Below are 21623 nucleotides of genomic sequence, written 5' to 3'. Positions count from 1 at the left end.
GCGCGCGCTACGGCCGACGCTGGCGCGAAATACGCGCAGGGCTGGTAGCTCCGCCCACGGCTCGAGCGCTCCCTCACGCGGCCCCGGGCGCCGGCCTGGCCGGAACTTGTCATCTCTTCTCTTCAGCCGCTGTGGCGTCACTTCCTGTCCACGCACCGCCCCGTTTGCGTCGGGAGGTCAACGGCGAAGAGAAGGGAATCGCCGCGGGAAAATGGCGGCGCACGGCGGCGGCGGGCCGGTGGACTCGGACCTGTTGCTGCACCCGGAGCTGCTCTCTCAGGAGTTCCTGCGGCTCACTCTGGAGCAGGTGCGGCCTGGTGGAGCCCGTCCAGGTTCTGGCAAGGCGACGTTGCTCCCCCCTACACCCCCCCGGGCGGTGAGCCTCGCAGCGGGGTACGGGGGGTCCTGCCGGCCTGAGCCGGGGGCGGGGCACGGCCGTTTGTGCCTGTGACCTTTAGAGCCCGGTTCCCGCGGGTCGCTGCCCCCCGGGCGACGGCCTCTGAAATCAGCAACCGGCGTGACCCCTCCCTCCCGCCCGCCCGGATGGGCTCCGCTTCCCTGGGGAAGCTCCAGTTGAGTAACGCCGTCTCGCTCTGGCTTGGAAAACTGGCTCCCCGGAAAGCGGCCCACGTGCGCCCAGAAAGTAAATGACTATTTGCACGAAGTCATAAGGGAAATCTTCAAACTGTTGGGTTGCCGGGAACCTTCCTGGTTACAAGTCGCTGATCCAAAAGTAACTTTAAGTAAAAGTATTAATGCAAATCGCTGCTGGCAGTTTGAAATCATTTCCTGCACCAGTTGATGTCGGAAGGGGTTGTTTGCCATCAGTTTAAGTGGCAATGTAATTGAGTAATGTTATTGCTAAGTCTTACACATGTGAGTAGGTACATTGCTTTTTCACTGTTGAGTTGCAGGCAAAAAGATTTATCCGTTCAAGGTCCATATGCGTGGGAGAGTACCTTTTGTTGCCTTGAGTGGTGGTAGTTTAGAAATTGTGGCTTAGATGCTAACTAGTATAGAGAGGCTTTCTGCTCAGACAGTAGAAGCATGTGTTTTGGGAGCTGTGGAATCAGATCTAAGTACTTGAAAGACCTGTTTGTCATTTTTAATAAGAGATGTTTGCTTTTCTGCAGGTGAGGTTGCAAACCCATTACAAGGTGACTTGATCCTGTCTGTAATTCAGTGAAATTCTTATAATTTGAAATGTTTGCCATTGAGTTTAATTGAACTAGAATGACTTCAGAGAGTTATATAAGCTCATGTTTCACATGAGCTAATATGGACTGTAAATCTGCTGTTCAGTACACTCATCCCTTGTTTAATGAGTACTTTACTTATGAGTACTCACTAAAATGAGTAGCATATATACCTACCTTTATTCACTATATGAGTGAACTTTCCCTGCTTATATGAGCAGGGTCCCTGGCTGAGGGTGGGGAGCGAGGGGAGAGACCCACAGCCCTGCGGCTGGCTCATCTCCAGCTGTGGGATCCCTGGCTGGGGGCAGGGAGACCCGCAACTGGAGCCTTCTTCCTCCCTTCCCTCAGACATGCAGCTGTCTGACAGGCCTTCCCCTGGAGGAAGAGAGAGAGAAGGCTCTTAGGCAGGCTCTCTCCCCTGCAATGGTGGGAATTTGAAACTGACCAGCCATGAGCTGATCAGTTTCCTGTCCCTGCAAGCAGTAGGAAGACTGTAACCAGCCTGCCCCTGGTTCTGCTCTCCTGCCACTTAGGGAGCCAGGAAACTGACCATCCCTGGTGGTTCCTAGCTCCCCTCCCCTTGCAGGAAAATTTGAGTTATGTAGAGGTTGTGGGTAACTCCAGAGTTTACTGTATTAGACTGCCCACCCACCCGGCAGACCTCACCCTTGGCCTGCTGTGAACTGCCCCCACAGTCCCAAACTGTCTTCAGCGACAAACCTCCTCCAGCCTTAGACACACATCCCCCAGCCACCACAAACCACCCCCAGCCTTAGAGCCCCCCCAGCAGCCCCAAACTGTCCCAAGGCTTTCACACCCACACCAGCCCTAAACTGCCCCTAGAATTAGACTCTCCCTGCAGCCCCAAGCTTCCTCCAGTCTTAGGACCCTCCCCGCCCCGCTTCCCTCAATACCCCCAGCCTTAAACACTCCTCCTCCTCCTCCTCCTCCCCCGCAGCCTCTTCACTGTGACTGCTAGGTGGGTAGCTTCCCCACCCCTCCTGCTCCCAGCAATTAACTCAAGTGTTAAGGTTTCAGCACCTAGGCATAAGGTAGTTGCTATCCCAAGTGATAGAGAGAGCTGCTGGAGATGGCAGCTATCTCTATTGATAGACATCTGCCTGAGGGACCAGTGTTGAGAAACTGCAAATGGCTTCTTTAACAACCACATACAGCTGGAAACTGCCCAGCTGGAAATCTTTAACAAATTTAATGGGACTCATAGGTTGGACATCCCTGTTCTACATACATACACTACCTTCTGTTTCTGGTGCCAAACTATTCAAATACATCAGAAAACTACCTAAACTCAACTGGTTTATGTCAAGTTACAAGCCCTTGGAATGAATTGGAGACTTTTACATGTATTTTAATGGGAATTTAGTGTCATTCTTATGAGTTTTCATCTATAGCAGAAATTTGGGAACCAATTGTGCTTGTAGAGTGAGGGATGAGTGTACATGCAGATACATCCTTGTACCTGTGTAGAGCCTCACCAAAGTGTGTTCTGACCCACTTTGTTATGTAAATTGCCTACTTCATTTCTTGTTTAAAATGTTAGTTGTGCTGAATTGACTATTGAGAAAAAGAAGTGCCATAAAAGTTATTTACATTTGAAAGTTTCTCCTGATAATAGTGGCTCTGTTCCTTTTCCCACAGAAGAACATACTAGTTGAAAATAATGCAAAGATCGACAAAGATGGCCTCACTAATCTCTATGTTCAACATGCCATACCATTGCCTCAGCGCAACTTACCCAAAAGTAGATGGGGGAAAATGATGGAAAAGAAAAGGGAGTTACATGAAACAAAAAATGAGAGTAAAAGGTAATTCAGTTGTGCTTGTAAATTCTGGATAACCTTCTTCACATTTTAGAAAAACATGATTAGATTTTTTTTTCTCAGTTTTGTAACTTGTAAATTACATTTCTTGCACATGTTGCTAGCACTTGCAGGGGATGCTGTGTGAGACATCAAAAAGTATTGTCAAATGTGGTGAGAAAGAGGAAGAAGTTCAACTGCAATTATAGAATGCTAACAATAGTAATGATAGCTAGTTGTTCTATAGTACTTTGCGTAGTAGATCTCAAAACACTGTACGTATGGAGACGGATAGCTGATGAAAAGCTTGGCACTTGTCATGGTTAACAGTAACTGTTATTCACAATTATAAGTAGTAATAGTGACAGTAACTACCAACCGCACTTATAGTAACATGTCTCTCATCACTATGGAGGCATAATATAATTAACCAGCTGAACGTGAATGACAGTGTGTCTACTTCACAGAGTCTATACTCAACATAAGTACATTGCCATAACCATGCTATAGTGTTTGTGGAGCCTTGATGGGAAGGGATTTTTTCCTGCAGCATAGGAACACCACTTCCCTGAGCAGTGGCAGTTGGGTTGATAGAATGTTACATTGGTGTGGCTTCATCTACTTGAAGGGTAGGTGAGCATAATTACATCTTTTGGAGAGGGATGTGGATTGTATGTGCTCCTGACTAATGTAATTGTTGACCAGACCTTTTAAACAGTAATCCAGGCCATAGTGATTTATGCTTGCTCATGTACTAGGAATTGAGTAAGGGATTATGGCGGTAATCTTCAACAATAGTGTTCATTGTACCTAATTCAAGACCTTTTTTTTTAAATTAAACAGCTTTTCTCTCATATAAGGCTTTAAAATCAATTTTGATCAGAAAATAGCAATCTGAAAAATCAATTTAGTCTTACTTATATTTCAGTTGCACACTCTGGTCCTAATTCTGAAACACAGTGTTCATGGGGAGATCTCTACTGTGCTGAATCACTGTGATTTTTTTAAAAGGCTTCCCTTTGCTTCACATCAAATTTCAGCCCACGAATTTCTAATAGCTGTATGTGAATGTTGTCTAGATAGCAAACTAGATATATTCGTAAAACTGTTTATGCAATCCACAGTATTACATTACATTTAGTGTCATTATTACATTTAGTGTCATTTAGCTACCTCATATGACTACATTTAAATGTGGCTGAACAAATTGTTGCTAGGGACTTGTTCATCAGTAACTTCACTTGTGGAATGTGGGTTTTTTTCTGCCTAGTTGGTCTTTGTTAGCTATTTATCATGTTGCTTCTAGAAGCGTTGATGTTCTAGAAGACCTACTACTACTACTTAACCCTTGTACTCTGAGTGGAGCATAGGTCATCTACAAGTCTTCTCCACTTCACTCTGTCTTGGGACAAAACTTCTAGTTGATTCCAGAAGTACCCCAGTTGTTGTCCTTCAATCTCAGTAGATCTCATTGTTGTCCAAGGCCTTCCTCTTCTGTGTTTTCCTTGCAGGTTCCCTTTGAGAGCTTGCTGGACTCTGCTGGATGATGGTTTTCTGTGAGTGTGGCCTAGCCATCCCCACTTTCTTCTCTTGATTTAAACATCAGTTGGTTCTTGTCCTCTTCTGTTCCAAAGCTCCTCATTTGTGACAGTCTTGCCATTTGATGTGAAGGACGTACTTCAGCCATCTGTTTATGAACGTCTGTAGGTGTGGTTTGAAGACTTTTTAGTATGCCAGGTCTCACATCCATACAAGACCACACTCTTCACATTTGTAACAAAACAAATGTGCACTTTAAAGACTAATTAAATGATTTATTAGGTGATGAGCTTTTGTGGGACAGACCCTGTTCTTCAGATCTGTAGAGTTTCCAGTCCAGACCCAGTTATACAGCACAGAGGTCCAAAAAAATTGCAGTAAAAACTGACAAATCGAATACATAGAACTGAAGACGGTGGGGGGATGGGGGATGTTATGTGTCTTGCCTGAGACAAGAGAGTTCATTTCTATGTATTTGACTTGTCAAGTTTTTATTGCAATTTTTTTGGACCTCTGAGCTTTATAACTGGGTCTGGACTGGAAATTCTGTAGATCTGAGGAAGTGGGGTCTGTCCCATGAAAGCTCATCACCTAAAAATCATTTAGTCAGTCTTTAAAGTGTTACATGACTGCTGTTTTGTTTTGTTAGAATACAGACTAACATGGCTACCTCTCTGTTACTCTTCACATTTGTGTTGAAGGTCCGCAGGTTTGTGTTCGCAGATGATATTTGTGAACTCCCTATGGGATGGAGAGTCTTGAATACAGCTGTGGCTTTCCCTGTCCTGGCATTGATATCTTTGTTGCTCCATCTCTGCCCATAATACTCCCCAAGTAGGTAAACTGCTCCACATCTTCCAGGTCATCCCCTCCCGGTGTGGTAGTGGTGTTGTTGGACTGGTTGATCCTCATTGTCTTAATGCTCAGTCCAGTGATTGTAGCAGTTTTGTCTAATGTTGTGACCTTTTCTTTCATGGCGGTGTGAAAGGAGGGTGACATTATCAGCAAAATCAATGTCCTCTAGCTGTTTGAGGTGTGTGCTGAATGCTTCATTAATGGCCATCTGTTGTCCTGTTCATAATCCAGTCTGTTGTGATCAAGAATAGGAAATGTGACAATATGTGCCCTTTTCGCAATCCTGAGAGTATTCTGAAGGATTCTGTCAAGGCACAATTTTGAACAACTTGGCATGTTGAGGGTTTGTACGTTGAACGGATCAAGTTAATAATTTTGGATGGAATGCCATAGTGTTGTGGCGGGTTCCGCAAAGCGTCTCCATGAACACTGTTGAAGCTTTTTTCAATGTCTGTGAAAATTATGTATGGGGGGATGTTCCACTCAAGCGACTGTTCTGTGGTCACTCTGAGAGTTGCTGTTTGGTCAGTACATGATGTCTCGCTTCGGAAGCCAGCCTGTTCTTCCCTGAGCTATTTATCATTTCCGTCTTCATTCTCTCCAAGAGAATCCTATTGAACACTTTTCCTGGAATACACAGTAACATGATGCCCCTCCAGTTCTTGCATTCCTTCAGATTGCCTTTCTTTGGAAGCTTGTTAAGGTAGCCGTGTTTCCAGTCTTGTGTGATCTCTTCAGTATCCCAAATTTTCCCAAATAGATTATACATCATGTTGAATTATGTCTCACTATCTGCCTTGATTGCTTCTATGGGGATGTTGTCTGGACCACGTGCTTTTCCATTTTCCAGATGGGCAATTTCTTTTATGCTATTGTATAATGCAGTAATTCCAATCAACATGCAGTAATCTCATACATCAGCAGAGTTTTGAAATAGCGGAACAGGAATAGAGTTTTTGGTGTAGGTAGGCATGGTATAGGTATAGGAGTTCTTAAGAATTCCTTTACCCAATTTTGCTACTATATAGAGATATCTTACTTGAGTGGAGTTGGGTTTAGCACATTATAAATAGAGTGGTACAGATAAGACTTGTGATATAGTTAAACACATTTTATAATAAAAATTAATATGTGGAAACCAAAGAACAGAAAGAGGGCTCTTTAGACAACCACTCTGTTTTTTTCCATATAGGTTACAAGATGTTTAACATACTGCATATTGAAAGTTCCAGTAACTGTTTAAGTGCTTCTTACTGGTTAACATCTAATTAGGCAACTTCAAGACTTTTCAGTGGTTAAGACACTGTTCATGACCACCACTTGAAAAATGATTTTGTCTAGCCAGTGTTTTATTGGGTTATTTTCTTTACTGCCATTTATAGTGCACGTGTTGTGAAGGAAATAGGAAAGAAGCTGCTGAAGGCTTTTGAAAGCTCTAGACTTAGAGAACTTGGCAGGTAAAACTAAAATGGATATAGAGAAACTGACGAGTTATTAGAACACCCAGGTGAAATGAATGAAGGTTGTTCAGACACCTTTTCAGAGATAATATTGTCCCCTCCTCTGTGGTGTTTGATGTCCTTGTAGTGGGCCCAATATGGCGCTACTCTGCATGAGAAGGAACAGAATCTGGGTAGCTTTATAACTGTTCTGTGTGCTGTAGAGTTTTTCTCCATCAGGCTGCGTGAGAGTTGCCGTGAAGGAAGGTTTTGTGAGTGTGAGGAATAAATCCACCATCTGTACTTCTTTATGGAAGCTACATTAGTGGTAAACCTGAGTTTTTGCCCAACAGTACTTCTGGGGGAATTCTGCACTGCTGGTGTATGTCTGATTAATGAGATGTGCATATTTTAAATTTTTTTGTCCAGAAAAAGCTGCTGAAATGTTGCTGCAGTTCTGCCTTTTGTCCACCGGAGAGCACTGTGGTAATAGAACACAGCTGCTGTTTCTGGTCAGCTAGGGAACAGAGAGATCCTGCATTCTTCATCACACCTGTTGGGGCCAGGTCAGCTGCACAGGGACAGGATAGTTAAGTCGGAACAGAAACAAATGGGGATGTGGGGGGGAGTGGATGGGAGCACATATGTGCAGGGTCACTAAAAGCTTCCATACTTTTCCCACCCATACCCAACAATCCTCCAAGTGCACACCCAGGATCCTTTACAGAAGTTTACTTCTCCTTCAGCTCCTCCATTACCCTGACTCCCACAAGCCTTTGTACTGGTTGTGAGGGATATGGGAAACATATGGTTCTGTATTTTAGTTTAAATGAATTATTTCTCAGAGTTCTGTGTTATATGCCTAGAAAAGAATCAATTTGTTGAAAACATTACCTGAATCTTTTTTGTTGTCTGTATTGTTACAGACGTGCTTGCTGACAGGTATTTTGAAATAAATTACCAAAAATAATCGAAACTAGTGTGATTTATATTGTGTTAAAATAGTGTTTGCAGAATTCTCCCAGGAGTAAAAGAGCAGCTTGCCTGCTGTGGAGCTAGGAGGGAAGGATTCTTCCCTCACTCTTGCAGACTTTGAAGTACTTCCCAGAGCACAGCACAACTATGTTGACTCTGTGCTGGGGCTTAGAGTTGAGCCTTAGACAGTTTATACCTCTCTGTTGTTTCAGGCTAGCTGTCTGCAGGCTCAAGAAGACAACACTACATCAGTTTGCATTTTGTTCACATTCAGCAGGTAATAGTCCCAACTTTAAAGATTACAAATTTAATTTTTTTTTTAATGGAAATGTTAAGTTCTGCAGAAACAGAATTCCTTGATTGCTCAGGAGAAGTTTCCTGCTTTAGAGCCTTCCTTAGGCATAGGCAGTGACTTCCCTGCTAGCCAAGGGAAGCTCAACCCCCTTTCTCCTCCATGATCTCTCTCCTGCCTTGCATCTTCTCTGCCTTCTCCCCCTCCCTCCTGAATCTTCTCCTGAAAGCCTGAAACCCTCCTGAAACCTGTGAATCAGCTGTTTGCAGTGCTCGGGAAGTGCCGGGAGGGTGGGGAAGGAGTTGATTAGTGGGGCAGCCAGTGCATGAAGAGTGGAAAAGGGGAGAGCTTGACACTGATGGATGCTCCGCACCCACTCATTTTTCTCTGTGGGTGCATCAGCTTTAGGAATGTGTTTAATACTATATGATGTGATTATGTGATTACAAGGGTGTTATTACTCCACAAAAATACAGCATGAATGATGCCCACAGTAATAAAAAGCAAATATTTGATCTAAACATACATGTACCTCCGAGTGTCAGCCTCCACAGCATGTAGTGTTTAACAAGCAATCATTAATTAAGGAATATCTGTTAGGCATGTTAAGGAAAGTGACTGAAACAGTTTATATTTATGAGATGGTTCATTGGGGGTTGACATTGGCAATACTTATTATGGAGTGCAGTCAACATCAGGGTGTTGTTGTCAGGCATAAAGTTGTAAGGAAAGATCGAAAATGTATGAGTTCATTTATGCGTATAAATTGCTTTTATTAGGCGCTTTAAGTATGTTGATCCATTAACTGTTAAAGTAATGGATTCGTTAAACACAGTTTCAATATAATTGAAGGCAAACTTGATGGCTAGCTTTGATGCACTCATCATCATCATCAATAACCGTGGGCCCAGCGCCCGTTGGTGTCCGATGCCTCTCTCGCTGCCTATTAATATTGTCCACTGTGCGTGGATGCATGTGCACTCTTGAACTGTTACTCCTTTCATTTTTCAGGGAAATTTAAGTAAGTTCTGTCACCACACAGCAGACTTCAAGAATTTCCTTTTTTTTACCCAGCCTCCCAATTTAAAGGCTGTCAGCAACTCCATGTTTAGTTACAACAAGGAGGAGTCCTGTGGCACCTGAAAGACTAACTTATATATTAGGCATGAGCATTCATGGGTCAAACCCACTTCATCTGGGGGACTGGAATGAAAATGCAAAGGCAGGTATACATGTAGGAAAATGACTGCAAAAGAAAGAAGTTATCCATTGTAAATTAGGGTAATTGGTCAGGGATATGTGAATGCCTGTATCCTAATAAATCCATTAATCTCTGAAGTGCTGTACTACTTTATTTTTACGGATGCAAACTAACATGACCGTCCTGAGATTTTTCTCTGAGTTTAGTTGCCATTCCAATGATAATACTGTAACTGAGTCAGATGGGTGTCATGATGTGGGTATTAAATGATTGTATGTAAAATGCATTGGTTTTTATTTACATTTAAATAACCATGTATATCTAAAGAACCCATATGTATAGCCACCTCAGGGATACTTATGCTAAAAAGTAACACTTTATTTCAACAATGTTTGTGTTTCCTAGTGATTGTGTCTTAAAAAACCCTCTAAGCCATAAGAACATGGTTAAGTATGTGTAAAAGGACAGTTATGTTAAAATCATATGTTTACTTCTTTGCCACTTATACAGTTTTTCACCTTTTCAGTTATCTTTTGGCTTCACACAATTTGACAGTGTTCTTCTGTTTATTAATAAAATGCTTAATTAGCTTGACCTGGTTGCACATAGATGCAAAATCATTAGCTATCTCAACAAACAAATGAGGCCCGCTATTTTAGCTCAGAAACAACTAATCTCTGAAATAGGGATTTCTTTTGCTAAATATTTTCACTAGCTAGCTAGCCCCAATTTGGGCTTCCTTGCTTTAAGAATCATGAACAAATACAGATGTTAGCAGTGATTTTTATAAAATCTCAAATTACCAGCAAATCTTAATTTAGATGAAGACGACAAAGCTTTTGACAATATATTCCATATAAAGGAAAATATTTCTCTTTTAATACAGTCAAATCGTAAAATAGCTCTAAACAGCAATATTAAGGCTGTTTAATAAATTTGGCAATTATATTGGCTGGAATGAGTTTTTAAACTGGATAGTTTGTTTTTGAGCAAATTGCTTTGATTTTAAATTGGACTAAAACAGTTTAAGGGAAACTGCAATGGCAAGTATTGCCAGGTTCGGCTAGATTAATTTTTTGAGTTATGTCTGTTTACATTATTTATATGTTACTTTAGAAACAGCTCTTGATAAATTTCTCAAAATTACAAATTATAACTTGTGTTTTCAGTGTTACAACTACGGAAGGTTTACGGAAGCGGCCACTAATTGTATTTGATGGCAGCTCAACAAGCACAAGTATAAAAGTGAAAAAAACAGAAAATGGAGCCGCTGATCGCCTAAAACCACCTCCAGCTGGAATCACTGCCAGTACTTTTCGGAAATTATCTGTTCCTTCAAATGCCTCAACGTACATTTCAGCCTCCAGTTTATCACAGGAAGCTAAGCTGGAAACTAAGAAGAATGAAGCTCAGCAGAACAGTGTTCCAATGGCTAGTAGGGTATTGGCTAATCTGAAAATGCCACCTTTGACCCCTGTTGCAGGAGCTAGTGTTGTGAAATTAAAGAGAGCAGCTCCAAAAGAAGAATCAGAATCAGCAGTACGTATATTCTCACCACCATATTTCTTTAAAATCTTTTCATTGAGCTTATAAAGGAGCAGGTAGGTCCTTTGCTATATTGAGATGAACAACAGTTAATCTCATAACTGTTGTTTTAGTTTTACCTTGAAAATTAATTTACACTTTATAAAAACCATTTGGTATATGCATTTAAGTGGTACGCAAGGCCTCGGTATGGTTGATAGCATGCAAATACATAGCAAGAGACAGTCATTCCCCTGAAGACTGTGTTTACACTAGAGTTTTGTTGACAGAAGGGGCCTTCTGTTGATATAGCTCAGGGAGTGCCTGAACACACACAATGTTCTATTGTCAGTTTCTACACAACTCTGCATTTGTCTTGACAGTGTTATTCCTTAAAATTTTAGGAATGTTTCTGTCGACAGTTCTTTCAAGAGAAGTTCAGTGGCGACAATTCTGTTGACAGAGGGAGCTTCTGGTTCACCAGGCAGTCCTGTTGGCAGAGCTTCCGGTCAGCTGTTCTGTCGACAGAGAGCAGGGCAGTCTGGCTGCTCTCTGACGGAGCAGATTGCTCTGTTGATCTGCTTTTGTGCATAGATGCACTCAACAGATGCTTCCAGTGTAGATGTAGCCGAAGAGTTTTTATAGCGTGTGTAGACCAGAGAGGAGGTGGGAGGGGAAACAGAGGCACAAAGAGATGGTATGACTTGTATAACATCACATAAGAGCTGGGATTAAAATTTTGATTTTTCGAGTCTGTCCTGTGTGTTATCCATTAGGCAGCTCTCCCAGTAAAATATGTATTCTATAGCATTCATCGCTCATATGAACTAGGGTACCAGAATCTCCTAGGTGTTCTAGTTATGGGCCACAATGCCACTGTCTGGGTACCGTTCAAACAAAACAAAGATCTTTGTCCCATTATTGCTTACAGTCTAAGCACTCGACACGAGTCAGCAGGTGGCTACATCAAGGAGCGCAGGGCAAGGATGAGAAAATACTGATCACAATAATAGGCAGCTCTCTCAGCACTTTAGCTTTCTAATCAATGTCAAGCTGCTTCTGTGGGCATTTGTTTCCCTAGCTTTTCAGAACTTAAAGTAGTGGTAACTTAACTGTTTCGCTCCATGTGGTGTCAGGAATATGAAAGACAAGCAAGCATGTTTGTATCTAAAACTACTGTTTATTAGATTGAAATACATAATCATAAGCAATAGGTTTAGGACATCCAAAATAACTACCTAAAATCTGAGAGAGTGACAAGTAATCAGCAGCCAGGTCAGTGGTGGCTAGTTGCTTACCTGCCAGGGAAGATGGTATCAGGATAGCTTTGGAGAACTGCACAAAAGGTATGCTCTGTTACCTTGTCTTTTTATAATTCATTTTTATAGAACATTCAGTGATCCCAATGCTTAGTACCTCTCCTAATTTCAATCAACTACTTGACAAAAAAACATTACTAGTAATGTTAGCTATAATAAGCCACTGTATCAAAGGCACCCAAGCTCAAGGTTGCCTGTGCTTATTTTTTTTAGTCTCATAATTTGAATCTTTCCTCCCCTCCTCTCATTCTGATTAAGGTAAACAGCAAGCTTGCAGCTAGAATTTGCTTCCAAAAATCCACTTTGTCCAAATTAATCCTTAACAATGTGGCATTTTATTTTTTGAATTCATGGTGGCTGAATACACACAATATGGATGCAGTTAGCTTGATCAATTTTGGTCTAATGCAGCCTCAACTCTGGAATAACAACATTTCTGAAATTCTTTTTTGCTGCAAGGATTTGAAAGAATACAACGAGGTTGCTTTATGCATATTGTTGACGAGCTTGTCATGCATGAGGAGCAGCGTGGGAGAAAGCATGACACTTTGAAAACTAAACAAGTTGGCAGTGAAGGCTCCTGTCACTGGTGGAGCAGAGGGAGGAGTTGGCACTATGATAGCATATGAGAAATAATGGGTAGTTTGGGGAACAGGGTGCAAAGATCTTTGAACTACAAGTCTTCACTTTCATGTTTGATGCCATGGAGAAGTGAGACCCAATGGAACGATACAAAGAAAGTCATTGAGGCAAGCTGAGGAAATGATCTTTGCTTTAGCATTTTGAGTGTCTGTGAGTGGAGCAAGATTGCATTTGTCAGGGCCAAAGAAAAGGATATGTCCACAAGTAAGACACAAATCCACTTTCCAGATGAGAGTTTTGTAGCTGTATGGGTGGAGAGGCTTTCTACAGCTCCTCCCATTTTGTTAATGTCCAAGATAACAGACAGATTACAAGGGTTGAGTGATGAGCAAGAGGGTGGCTTTGTCCACAGTGATTGAGGAGGAGGATGGCAGGAGGGTTTCAGAAGGGGAAAAACAAGTAGTTCAGTCTGAGGTTGGGGGAAGGGACAATATTTGAATGTTGTAAGCATAAAGATACATAGCTGAATTTGTAATTAAATAAGATTACCCCAAGACAAGGTATAAAGGGAGCACAGATAGGACCCTGTGAAATGCCCACAAAAAATTGGAGAATGAATGAAGAGTAGTCTTCAAATGATCACTGAAGGAGTGACTAGAGAGGTTAGAAGAAAAACAAGGAGAGGTTTGAGTTGCAAAACCTGATGTAGGGCAAGGTGTTGAGAACCATAAGCAATAGTGCAGAAGGCAGTCATCAGGTAGAAGAGGATGGGGTGCTGATTCTATGCATTGACTGTACAGAGATCATTAGAATTGTTGAAGACTATTGCCATGGAATGCAAGGGGCAGAAGCTACATTGGTAATTGTAATTTACATCTGTTTTTTAGAGCACTTGATTGTGAAGTAGGTACAACTTGCAAATTTTTATCCAAAAAGTTTACAAAGGATTTAAAATAGATTAAGGGACAAAATACAGGGATATTGGCTGACATCATGGGATTATGTACCACTGAAATGTGGCTACATTTGGGTGAAATGGCAATGTTTCATTGGGAGTTCAGGGAAGGAATGAAAGAATCTTTTCAAATTGGAGCTACTGAAGGCATTTTAGGTAGGTAGAATGTAATTACCTGAGCTAAAATATTCTCAGGATACCAAATGGATTTCTGTGCTCTTCAGTAATGCATGTCCCTCAGATATGTTTACTTTTCAGTTTGGAGGTGTGATTCCCGGCTCAAGTGGGGACACATCTGATGGAGCCAGCATGCTAATGCCAGAACGTAACTGTGTTTGGAGGGTCTAGCTGCCCCAAGTATATGCTTTTAGTCTCTGGTGCATCTGTGGCTACGTTCTATTTTTAGTGTGCTAAATCATTCAGACTTAAGCTTGGACTGCAGTAGACCTTACAGTCAACTGCAGATACTCAATTTTAGCTGCAGCAATTGTGTAGTTAGAATCGGTGTATCTGCAGCCAGCTGTAAGGTCCGTCCTCACTGATGGACATGCTCCTGTCAACTTCCCTTTCTCCTTGCAACCTAGTAAATGTAGATGTACCCTTAGTGTGAATATGTCTCCTTATGCATAGAGTCACACTCCCACCCAGGGCAAACACCATAGCAGTTTTCAGCTACAGAATTCAAAATTTTCTCAAAGGAGGCCAAGTGGAATAAGGTATCCCTATGTTTACAGATAGGAACTTGATTCGTCTGGAGAATGCCATGGAATTTGAGTGCTCATGTACTCATTTGTGTATTTAATCTCAAAGGGCTTGTCTACACTTGCCCCCCACTTTGAAGGGGAGATTACTAATGAAGTGCTGTGGTGAATTTGCAGCACTTCATTGGGCTAAATCTCCCCCACGGCAACTTCAAAGCATCAAAGTTCAAAGTGCCAGCATGTGTGTAGCTACAGGCGCTTCAAAGTGCCTTTACTCCTCAAAATTTTGACGCTTTGAAGTTGCTGTGGGGGAAAATTATCCTAATGAAGTACTGATTAACATGCCCCCTTCAAAGCTGGGGGCAAGTGCAGACCCAGCCAAAGACAGCTCTTCCAGCAACATTTCAAAGCCCTCCTGAACCACTGGATAAATGCTGATCCAGAAAGAAGAATGCCAGCTACTGAAAAAAAATCACTAAGTTATTTCAGTGTTTGTTAGAGGTCTTTTAGATACCGACCATGTCCAAAGTTAAATAGGTTTTGAAATTTGTTTGGTTCACAGCACAAAGCTGCTGTGCAGTATATCTGCAGGTTTTTGTTCACCTATTAAATAGTTAAATTCAGACATTTGACATTCTTGAAATTAAAATATTTACTGCAGTTTAGATTGTTTTGTAGTTTGTTGACACTAACTTGGGACCCAGTTTAGAAAGATAGTTAAGCATGTGCTTAAATTTAAAGTGAGAGAAGTCAGTGTCCATTTTAGTGCTTAGTTACATATATGTTTAAGTATCGTGCTGAATCAGGCTGTTATGTATGAGCAGATGGTTTGATCTAACTTTAGTATTAATCAGTGGCTCCAGAGTTCCTAGAAGAAAAGTATAAAATAGGAGTGTAGGTGTTAATTTGTAAAGTGTCTGGTGTGTGTCCTGATTACTTGAAGAACATCCCTCTTTGCAGTTTCCCAATGACTGAGATCAGCTGCATTGCTGCTCCTAATAACCAGATTTGCACTCTAAGTTTGGTGTTGGGTTTTATGTTGAAGTGTCCTTGAGTCTGTGTCCTGCTCCTCCGCTTGTTCTGCCAAAGCAAGTTTTATTTCCAGGGTATGGTACAATGCCAACCTGCTTATCCAGACTTTTGCCTGTCTAACCACTTGGGGACGTTGTTTTTAGTTCCTTCTTATTTTTACTGACCGTTGGAGAATGATTTGGAGGTTGTCTGCTTGGACAGCTTTTAATTCTTTTAAACTTGCAAGTGCACCCAGAGGCTTAAGCAATGGGTTGGTTCCTCATTTATATGTAGTAGAGTAAAGAAATAACTGGTTTCTCTAATTGTAATTTTTAAGCAATTTTACCCAAGTAATCTTCTAATTCTTTTTATAACAGAGCAGCATTTTTAAGAATCTTAATGTTTAAAAATTATGTTTAGGTTTAATTTTTCAGACTAGCTTGTATTCCTTTATTTGCTTCAAAAAGTTCTTCATGGATCAAACTTCAGTCTAAATTTCTGTGTGGATGTATTTTCAAATTACTCATCTTTGCAAAAAGAGAGGGATACTTTCAGTAAACCACTTGGGCTCACTACAACAAAAACTGGATGAATTTGTAAGAAGTTCGATTCATCAAGCCTTTAGAGTTCTCCTGCTTCCTTTTTACTTTCTGGATAAGCCTAACATTTTAACTTTCTCCACAAGATGGCAACAGAAAGTTATTGTAATAGTTCGTATAATGCTAAAGTGCTCAACTAACCACCTTTGGATATAGTACAGTAATACTGAATACTGTATAATGCAGCTCATCTAATACTAATTGTATACTTACTTCTGTTCCAGAATGACCTAAAACCCACAGAAGCAAAGAAGAAAATCCAGCATGTAACCTGGCCATGAATTAGTGAGGGTCCTGGAAAAGTAAATATTGAACTTCTGTAGTTCAGAAAAGTTGAAGTACATTTCTCTTTAAACTATACAGGAATTCACAGTGGTGTGGAGCTTTTTTGACAGAGTTCAAAAGCTCCGTAGTATAAAGCTGGAATTCTGTTCTCACCAACCCACCTTAGAGGTGTCTACCTTCTTGCATGGAGAGTGGCTTCACTTCCCCTTCCAAAGGTGGTGGTGGTACAAGATGCTAAAAATCTTCTGCTTTTGAATTTTCAAGTATATTGTAGTTCATTTCCTACATATCCCTACAAACACTCATGTGGGCTTATAAATGTTCATATTTTATGATATGCAGCTAAATACAGTTTTGTAGGTCATGTCCTGGCTAAATACCTAACACAATTGTTGAGGTTCCAGGTGGTATGAAAGATTGTGCATCCAAACATTACTTAGTGTCCAGAAGATAGATAGTTAAACAATATACCACAAAATCATCTCATTGATGGATTTTATTCTAGAAAAATAATTATTTTTGTTATACAGAACAAAACTACAGAATTGTATTTGTATTACATTTAAAATACAGATTAAGTTGGTAATAACATGAACTGTGTAACATCTTTGCTTCAAATTGAAGCTTCTATAGTCATTTGAGATAAAAATGCACATGGGAAACACGTTATTAGTATCTCAATTCAGCATGAATAGGAGGAAAAGTTATGAATGGATTAGTGCCATGCTGTTATATGGGCACACATCTGTGTGTGCAACAAGTTTATTTTGTTATCCCAGTTGTAATAATGCCTGTTAAAGTGGGAAAGCCTGGAATGTGGACCAACATTCTCTTCTCTAGCAACACATAAAGAAGTAAAATTATGGGAGTGAATTAGAATATTATACGCTTAATATTTTGCCTCTCTTACATATGACAGTTTGATGAGAAGATTGTTGGTTTTTCTTTGAATCCCAGTGGATTCCATCTAGATTATTACTTGTGTGGTGTAGCACACTGGCTGTGGTCCTATATCCATTTAAGTCAATGGTATAACTGTTGATTTCTGTGGCTAAGCAGGCCTGATCTTGTCAGTAGCAATCTGATAGCTTATTTTGAATTTTTTTAAATGTGTATGTATTGAAAATATGAACAGTAGGTTATACCAGACATGATTTGTGAGATGTTCCCCATCCATAATGTGGAATCAAAGGCACTTCTGAATGCTGTAAAATAGTAAGAATGATGTGTGATTTTTTAATATTGTGTGCTTGTTTCCTTTTACTAAACACTAAAACCTGTGTGCAGATTGTATACTTCAGTACAGCAAAGTTTCACGTTAATGTACATTTTGTATGTAAAGAGTGGTCTTAAGTAGTTTTATTGTATTTAAATAAAGTGAATGAAATGTAACCTTTTAAGTAGTGAGAATCTATTTTGTAATGTATTTTAAACTGATTCAGTTGAAATAGTGATGCTGAAGTATACTTGAAGTCAGTAAGGCTACTTAAAGTTAAGCATATGCATAAGTGTTTGCAGTATTGCTGTTGTAGTGTTAGTAAATGTTGTACCTTTCTTACTAAATCCTCCCATAAACCTAACCTAATTTTAGAAGAGCTAGCACAATAGTTGTTTTGATATCTTTTTCAGGGCAATCAGAATTGTGATCTACCATGTTACTATTCCACTGCAGGATGACTGAGTTTTGCTGCTGGTGAGCTGTTGCAGTTCCCTGATGCGTCAGTTTGCAAGGACTAAATAAGCACTTTAGAAATTACCTGATGTTAACCGTCATTGAACCCAAGTTCCCTGGAGATGTCCTTCTATAGTATTTAGTATAGTACTAAATAGTACTATAGTATAGTATAGAAGTACTATAGTACTTCTCTGTGAACATTCAGAGAAGTAAAGTTTGTCTCCAAAGAGACAAAGCACACACTAGTCTGATACAAGAGCTAAAGACCTACACTTCTCTTCAGTATAGCAACATTGGGTTAATTTTGTAACTAAACAAGAATAAGTTTATTAACAAAGAGGGTAGGTATCAGTGAGTCAAGAGTGAAAGATCGGTTACAAACAAAACATGTTTCCTAGTGACTAAAACAACTTCAGAAGGTTACAAGTCTTTGTCTAAGGAGGTTTCTTAACCTGTAGTCGGTTCCCAGAAATGTTGGGCCTGTTGACTTAAGGATTCACTTTTTCAGATTTCAGGTGCTTTAACTTCTTGTGTCCTTCAGGTGATGGCTACCAAAATTGCTTTCTCTTTCAGTTTCCTAAAGTCCATTGTCTCTTCTAAGATCTTGAGGTGGAACCTCCACCCCCTTGTGATCATTAGATGGTCATCTCCCTTATGTTACATTGGTGGCTTGATTTACCTTATACATAAATGTAATTTTATTATTTTCGGCCTGACCTTGCTCAGTTTACATTAGAGACACTACATAGTCAAGCAGGTGAAATAATATACTTTTGTCTAGGGCTGGTTTGGCTCATGCATTGCTTGAAAAATAAATTTTAAAAATTTATTTACAGCACATAGACAGTTCTTTATATGCCACACGACTGCATCATGCGATAATGATGGGGGATGTACATGTTTAACTGATTAACCAATAAACATCAGACTTAGCAGTTCTGGTTAGTGATTAAACTCTGCTGCTGGCCGGAGCCCAGGATTCTACTGCTGCCCATAACAGAAAAACTAGGTGGTCACCAAATGAAATCAGTGGGGAGCAGGTTTGCTATAAACAAAAGGAAGTTTTTCTTCATGCAGCGCATAGTAGGCCTGGGGAGCTCCTTGCCAGAGGAGGTTGTGAAGACTAGGTCTTTAACAGGGTTCAAAAAAGAACTAGATGCATTCATGGAGGCTGGGTCCATCAGCGGCTATTTGCCAGGATAGGTAGGAATGGTGACCCTAGCCTGTTTTTCAGAGCTAGGAAATGGATGTCAGGAGAAGGATTGCTCTGTTTGCTCCCTCTTGGGCATCAGGTATTGGCATCTGTCAAAAGACAGGATACTTGGCTAGATGGACCTTTGTTCTTACCCAGTATGGCCGTTCTTATGTAATGTGAGGGGCTGGGGGCTGATGCCCTTAAGCCCCTCCTCACCTTTGTCCCCAGTCGTTCTGGGTGCAGGAAGCTGGGCCCCCCTCCCACCTTGCCCCCAGACCCACAGGGTTGTGGGACCCTTTGTGTTTATATAGTTTACGCTGTATTTTTTTAAAACTTGGACACGTTTTACTCATATCCTACTTTACAAAATGTTGACACTTTAAACGTAAGAAAAATCAAAAAATAAAAATTAAATTTTGAAGGCTTTTATTATTTTAAGAAATATAACATGCAGTATAATTTCAACTGAACTCTGACCATCTAAATTTGCACTTCACACAATGATATAGTCATGCAATAAAATATTTTGTTACAGAACACTCCCATGTAAATGATTAATAATCATTTTCTCTTAAGTAAGGCATGGCACCATTTGTTTAACACTGATACACCCTCTGCATTCTCCTCTCCTTTTACACACTTGACAGCACACTGGCATTACACATGCCAAGAACACTGGGCTTGAAATCCTGGCCCTATTGGAGTCAAGCAGAATTTTGACATTTAGTTCAGTGGGTCAAAGATGTCACCCTGAATCTCTGTTGATGAAGTTATATCACATAGCCTTTGTGGTCCTACAAAATTTCACTCCCTTACAGACTATGTCATGGTTGTAAATTAAGGAAAAAAAAACAAATCAGTGAAGAAAATGAAATGTCAGTAATAGCCAAAACACTTCACATGTCAAGTCTTGCGCTTTATCTGTACTTGCATCTTCATTAACTGTATAAAGTCTTAAACATCAACAATCCATCCAGAGATTCTGAAATCATCTTCCCTCTCCCAATCTGCCTTTACATTTGGACAGTCGGAGGGGGAAAAAAAAGCTTATGTCATGTGAGTGGTACTGAGAAACACAGAAGAGTAAAGTCTTCATATAGTTGACTAAAGCTAGTACACAGCATCGCATATTAAGAAAATACATATTGGAAGTGCAGCTTTGCTTTCCTCCTCCTTTTAAATATTAAATATCTTTCCCACACTCAGGACAGAGGATGTCATCCCTTTCTGTGAGGAAGCCGCGGCCCACTAATGAAAGAGAACACTTCTTACAGTTAAAGCAGTCATTATGCCACTGCCGTTCTTCAAAGGAGATATACTTGGTTCCTCCGAGTCCTATTTAGAAACCAAAAGTGATAAGGAAAAACAATGGAATACCAGCCATCAGGTGACTTAGTATAGGAATTCTGTATGGGAATTGTTACTCATATTGGGTGTAAAGGTTGGGGTTTTACACTTTTTTATGTAAACTTGTTTAGTGTGCAGGTGATGGTGCAGAACTGGGATTGAGTGGTCTAAGTAGAACAAAAACAGAGAGGTAGCCGTTTTAGTCTATACTCTGACAAAAGAAAACAGCAGAAATGTCCACTTTAAAGACTAACAAAATGATTTATTAAGTGATGAGCTTTCATGGGACAGACCCACTTCTTCAGATCAATCTAATTCCCAATACAGGCTGACATTTATAAGTACAGAGGACCAAAAAAAAAATTGCTATAAAAACTGACAAATTAAATCCATAGAACTGAAGGAGGGGGATTAGAGGAGGTGCAATGTTAATTGTCCTGCCTGAGATAATTACAAGCATCAAAGGAAGGGAAGCAGTCCTTGTAACGAGTGAAGTAATTGATGTCTCTGTTCATACCATGTGTTAATGTGTTGAATTTGAACATGAATTCCAACTCACAAGTTTCTCAGTGGTGAGGGATAGCTCAGCGGTTTGAGTATAGGCCTGCTAAACCCAGGGTTGTGAGCTTGATCTTTGAGGAGACCATTTAGGGACTGGGGCAAATAGATGTTGGGGAGGGTGCTTGGTCCTGCCAAGAGGGCAGGGGACTGGACTAGATGACCTCCCAAGGTCCCTTCCAGTTCTAGGAGATGTGTATCTCCATTCTATTCTTTAATCTGTTTTTAAATTCTTTTTTCTCCAAGAAACAAATTCTCAGATCTTTAACAGAATGGCCCACTCCACTGAAATGTTCACTGAGTGGCTTACGTGTATTGAGTTTCTTGGTGTCTGCTCTGTGTCCATTTATTCTTGGTCAATGTTTGCCCAGTGTGTCCAATGTACATAGCGGCAAGGCACTGTTGGCACATAATGGTGTATATGATGTTGCTGGAAGTGCAAGAGAATGTGCCTTTGATCTTGTAATTAACATGGTCAGGTCCAGTGATGGTATTCGCAGAATAAATATGTGGACAAAGCTGGCAGCAGGGTTTGTTGCAAAGAAAAGTTCC

The 21623-nt window shown here is 40.6% G+C and overlaps 2 protein-coding genes across 4 annotated transcripts in view; one reads left to right on the top strand and one right to left on the bottom strand.

The window, feature by feature from the left end:
- Positions 1-176: 176 nt before the first annotated feature.
- C1H2orf49 (chromosome 1 C2orf49 homolog) lies at positions 177-19774 on the top strand. Of its 3 annotated transcripts, none has more exons than XM_074991254.1 (4): positions 177-307; positions 2859-3025; positions 10490-10859; positions 16236-19774. In XM_074991254.1, the coding sequence occupies exons 1-4, from the start codon at positions 212-214 to the stop codon at positions 16290-16292; spliced, it is 690 nt and encodes a 229-aa protein (XP_074847355.1). In that variant the 5' UTR covers positions 177-211; the 3' UTR covers positions 16293-19774. The 3 variants fall into 3 exon arrangements, with proteins under 3 accessions (XP_074847355.1, XP_074847364.1, XP_074847371.1); XM_074991263.1 differs by having other exon boundaries at positions 10490-10921; XM_074991270.1 differs by lacking the exon at positions 177-307 and adding an exon at positions 344-876.
- FHL2 (four and a half LIM domains 2) overlaps positions 19576-21623 on the bottom strand; it is a 71856-nt gene continuing 69808 nt past the window's right edge. The window contains exon 6 of the mRNA XM_074991238.1: positions 19576-20501. Coding sequence (XP_074847339.1) covers positions 20350-20501 — 152 coding nt within the window. The 3' untranslated portion in view covers positions 19576-20349. The remainder of the gene's footprint in view (positions 20502-21623) is intronic.

This window comes from Carettochelys insculpta, chromosome 1 (genome assembly GCF_033958435.1).
Source record: "Carettochelys insculpta isolate YL-2023 chromosome 1, ASM3395843v1, whole genome shotgun sequence".
Classification (NCBI taxonomy): domain Eukaryota; kingdom Metazoa; phylum Chordata; order Testudines; family Carettochelyidae; genus Carettochelys; species Carettochelys insculpta.
Note: the sequence above shows the minus strand (reverse complement) of the source record. Positions and strands in the feature narration are given on the sequence as shown.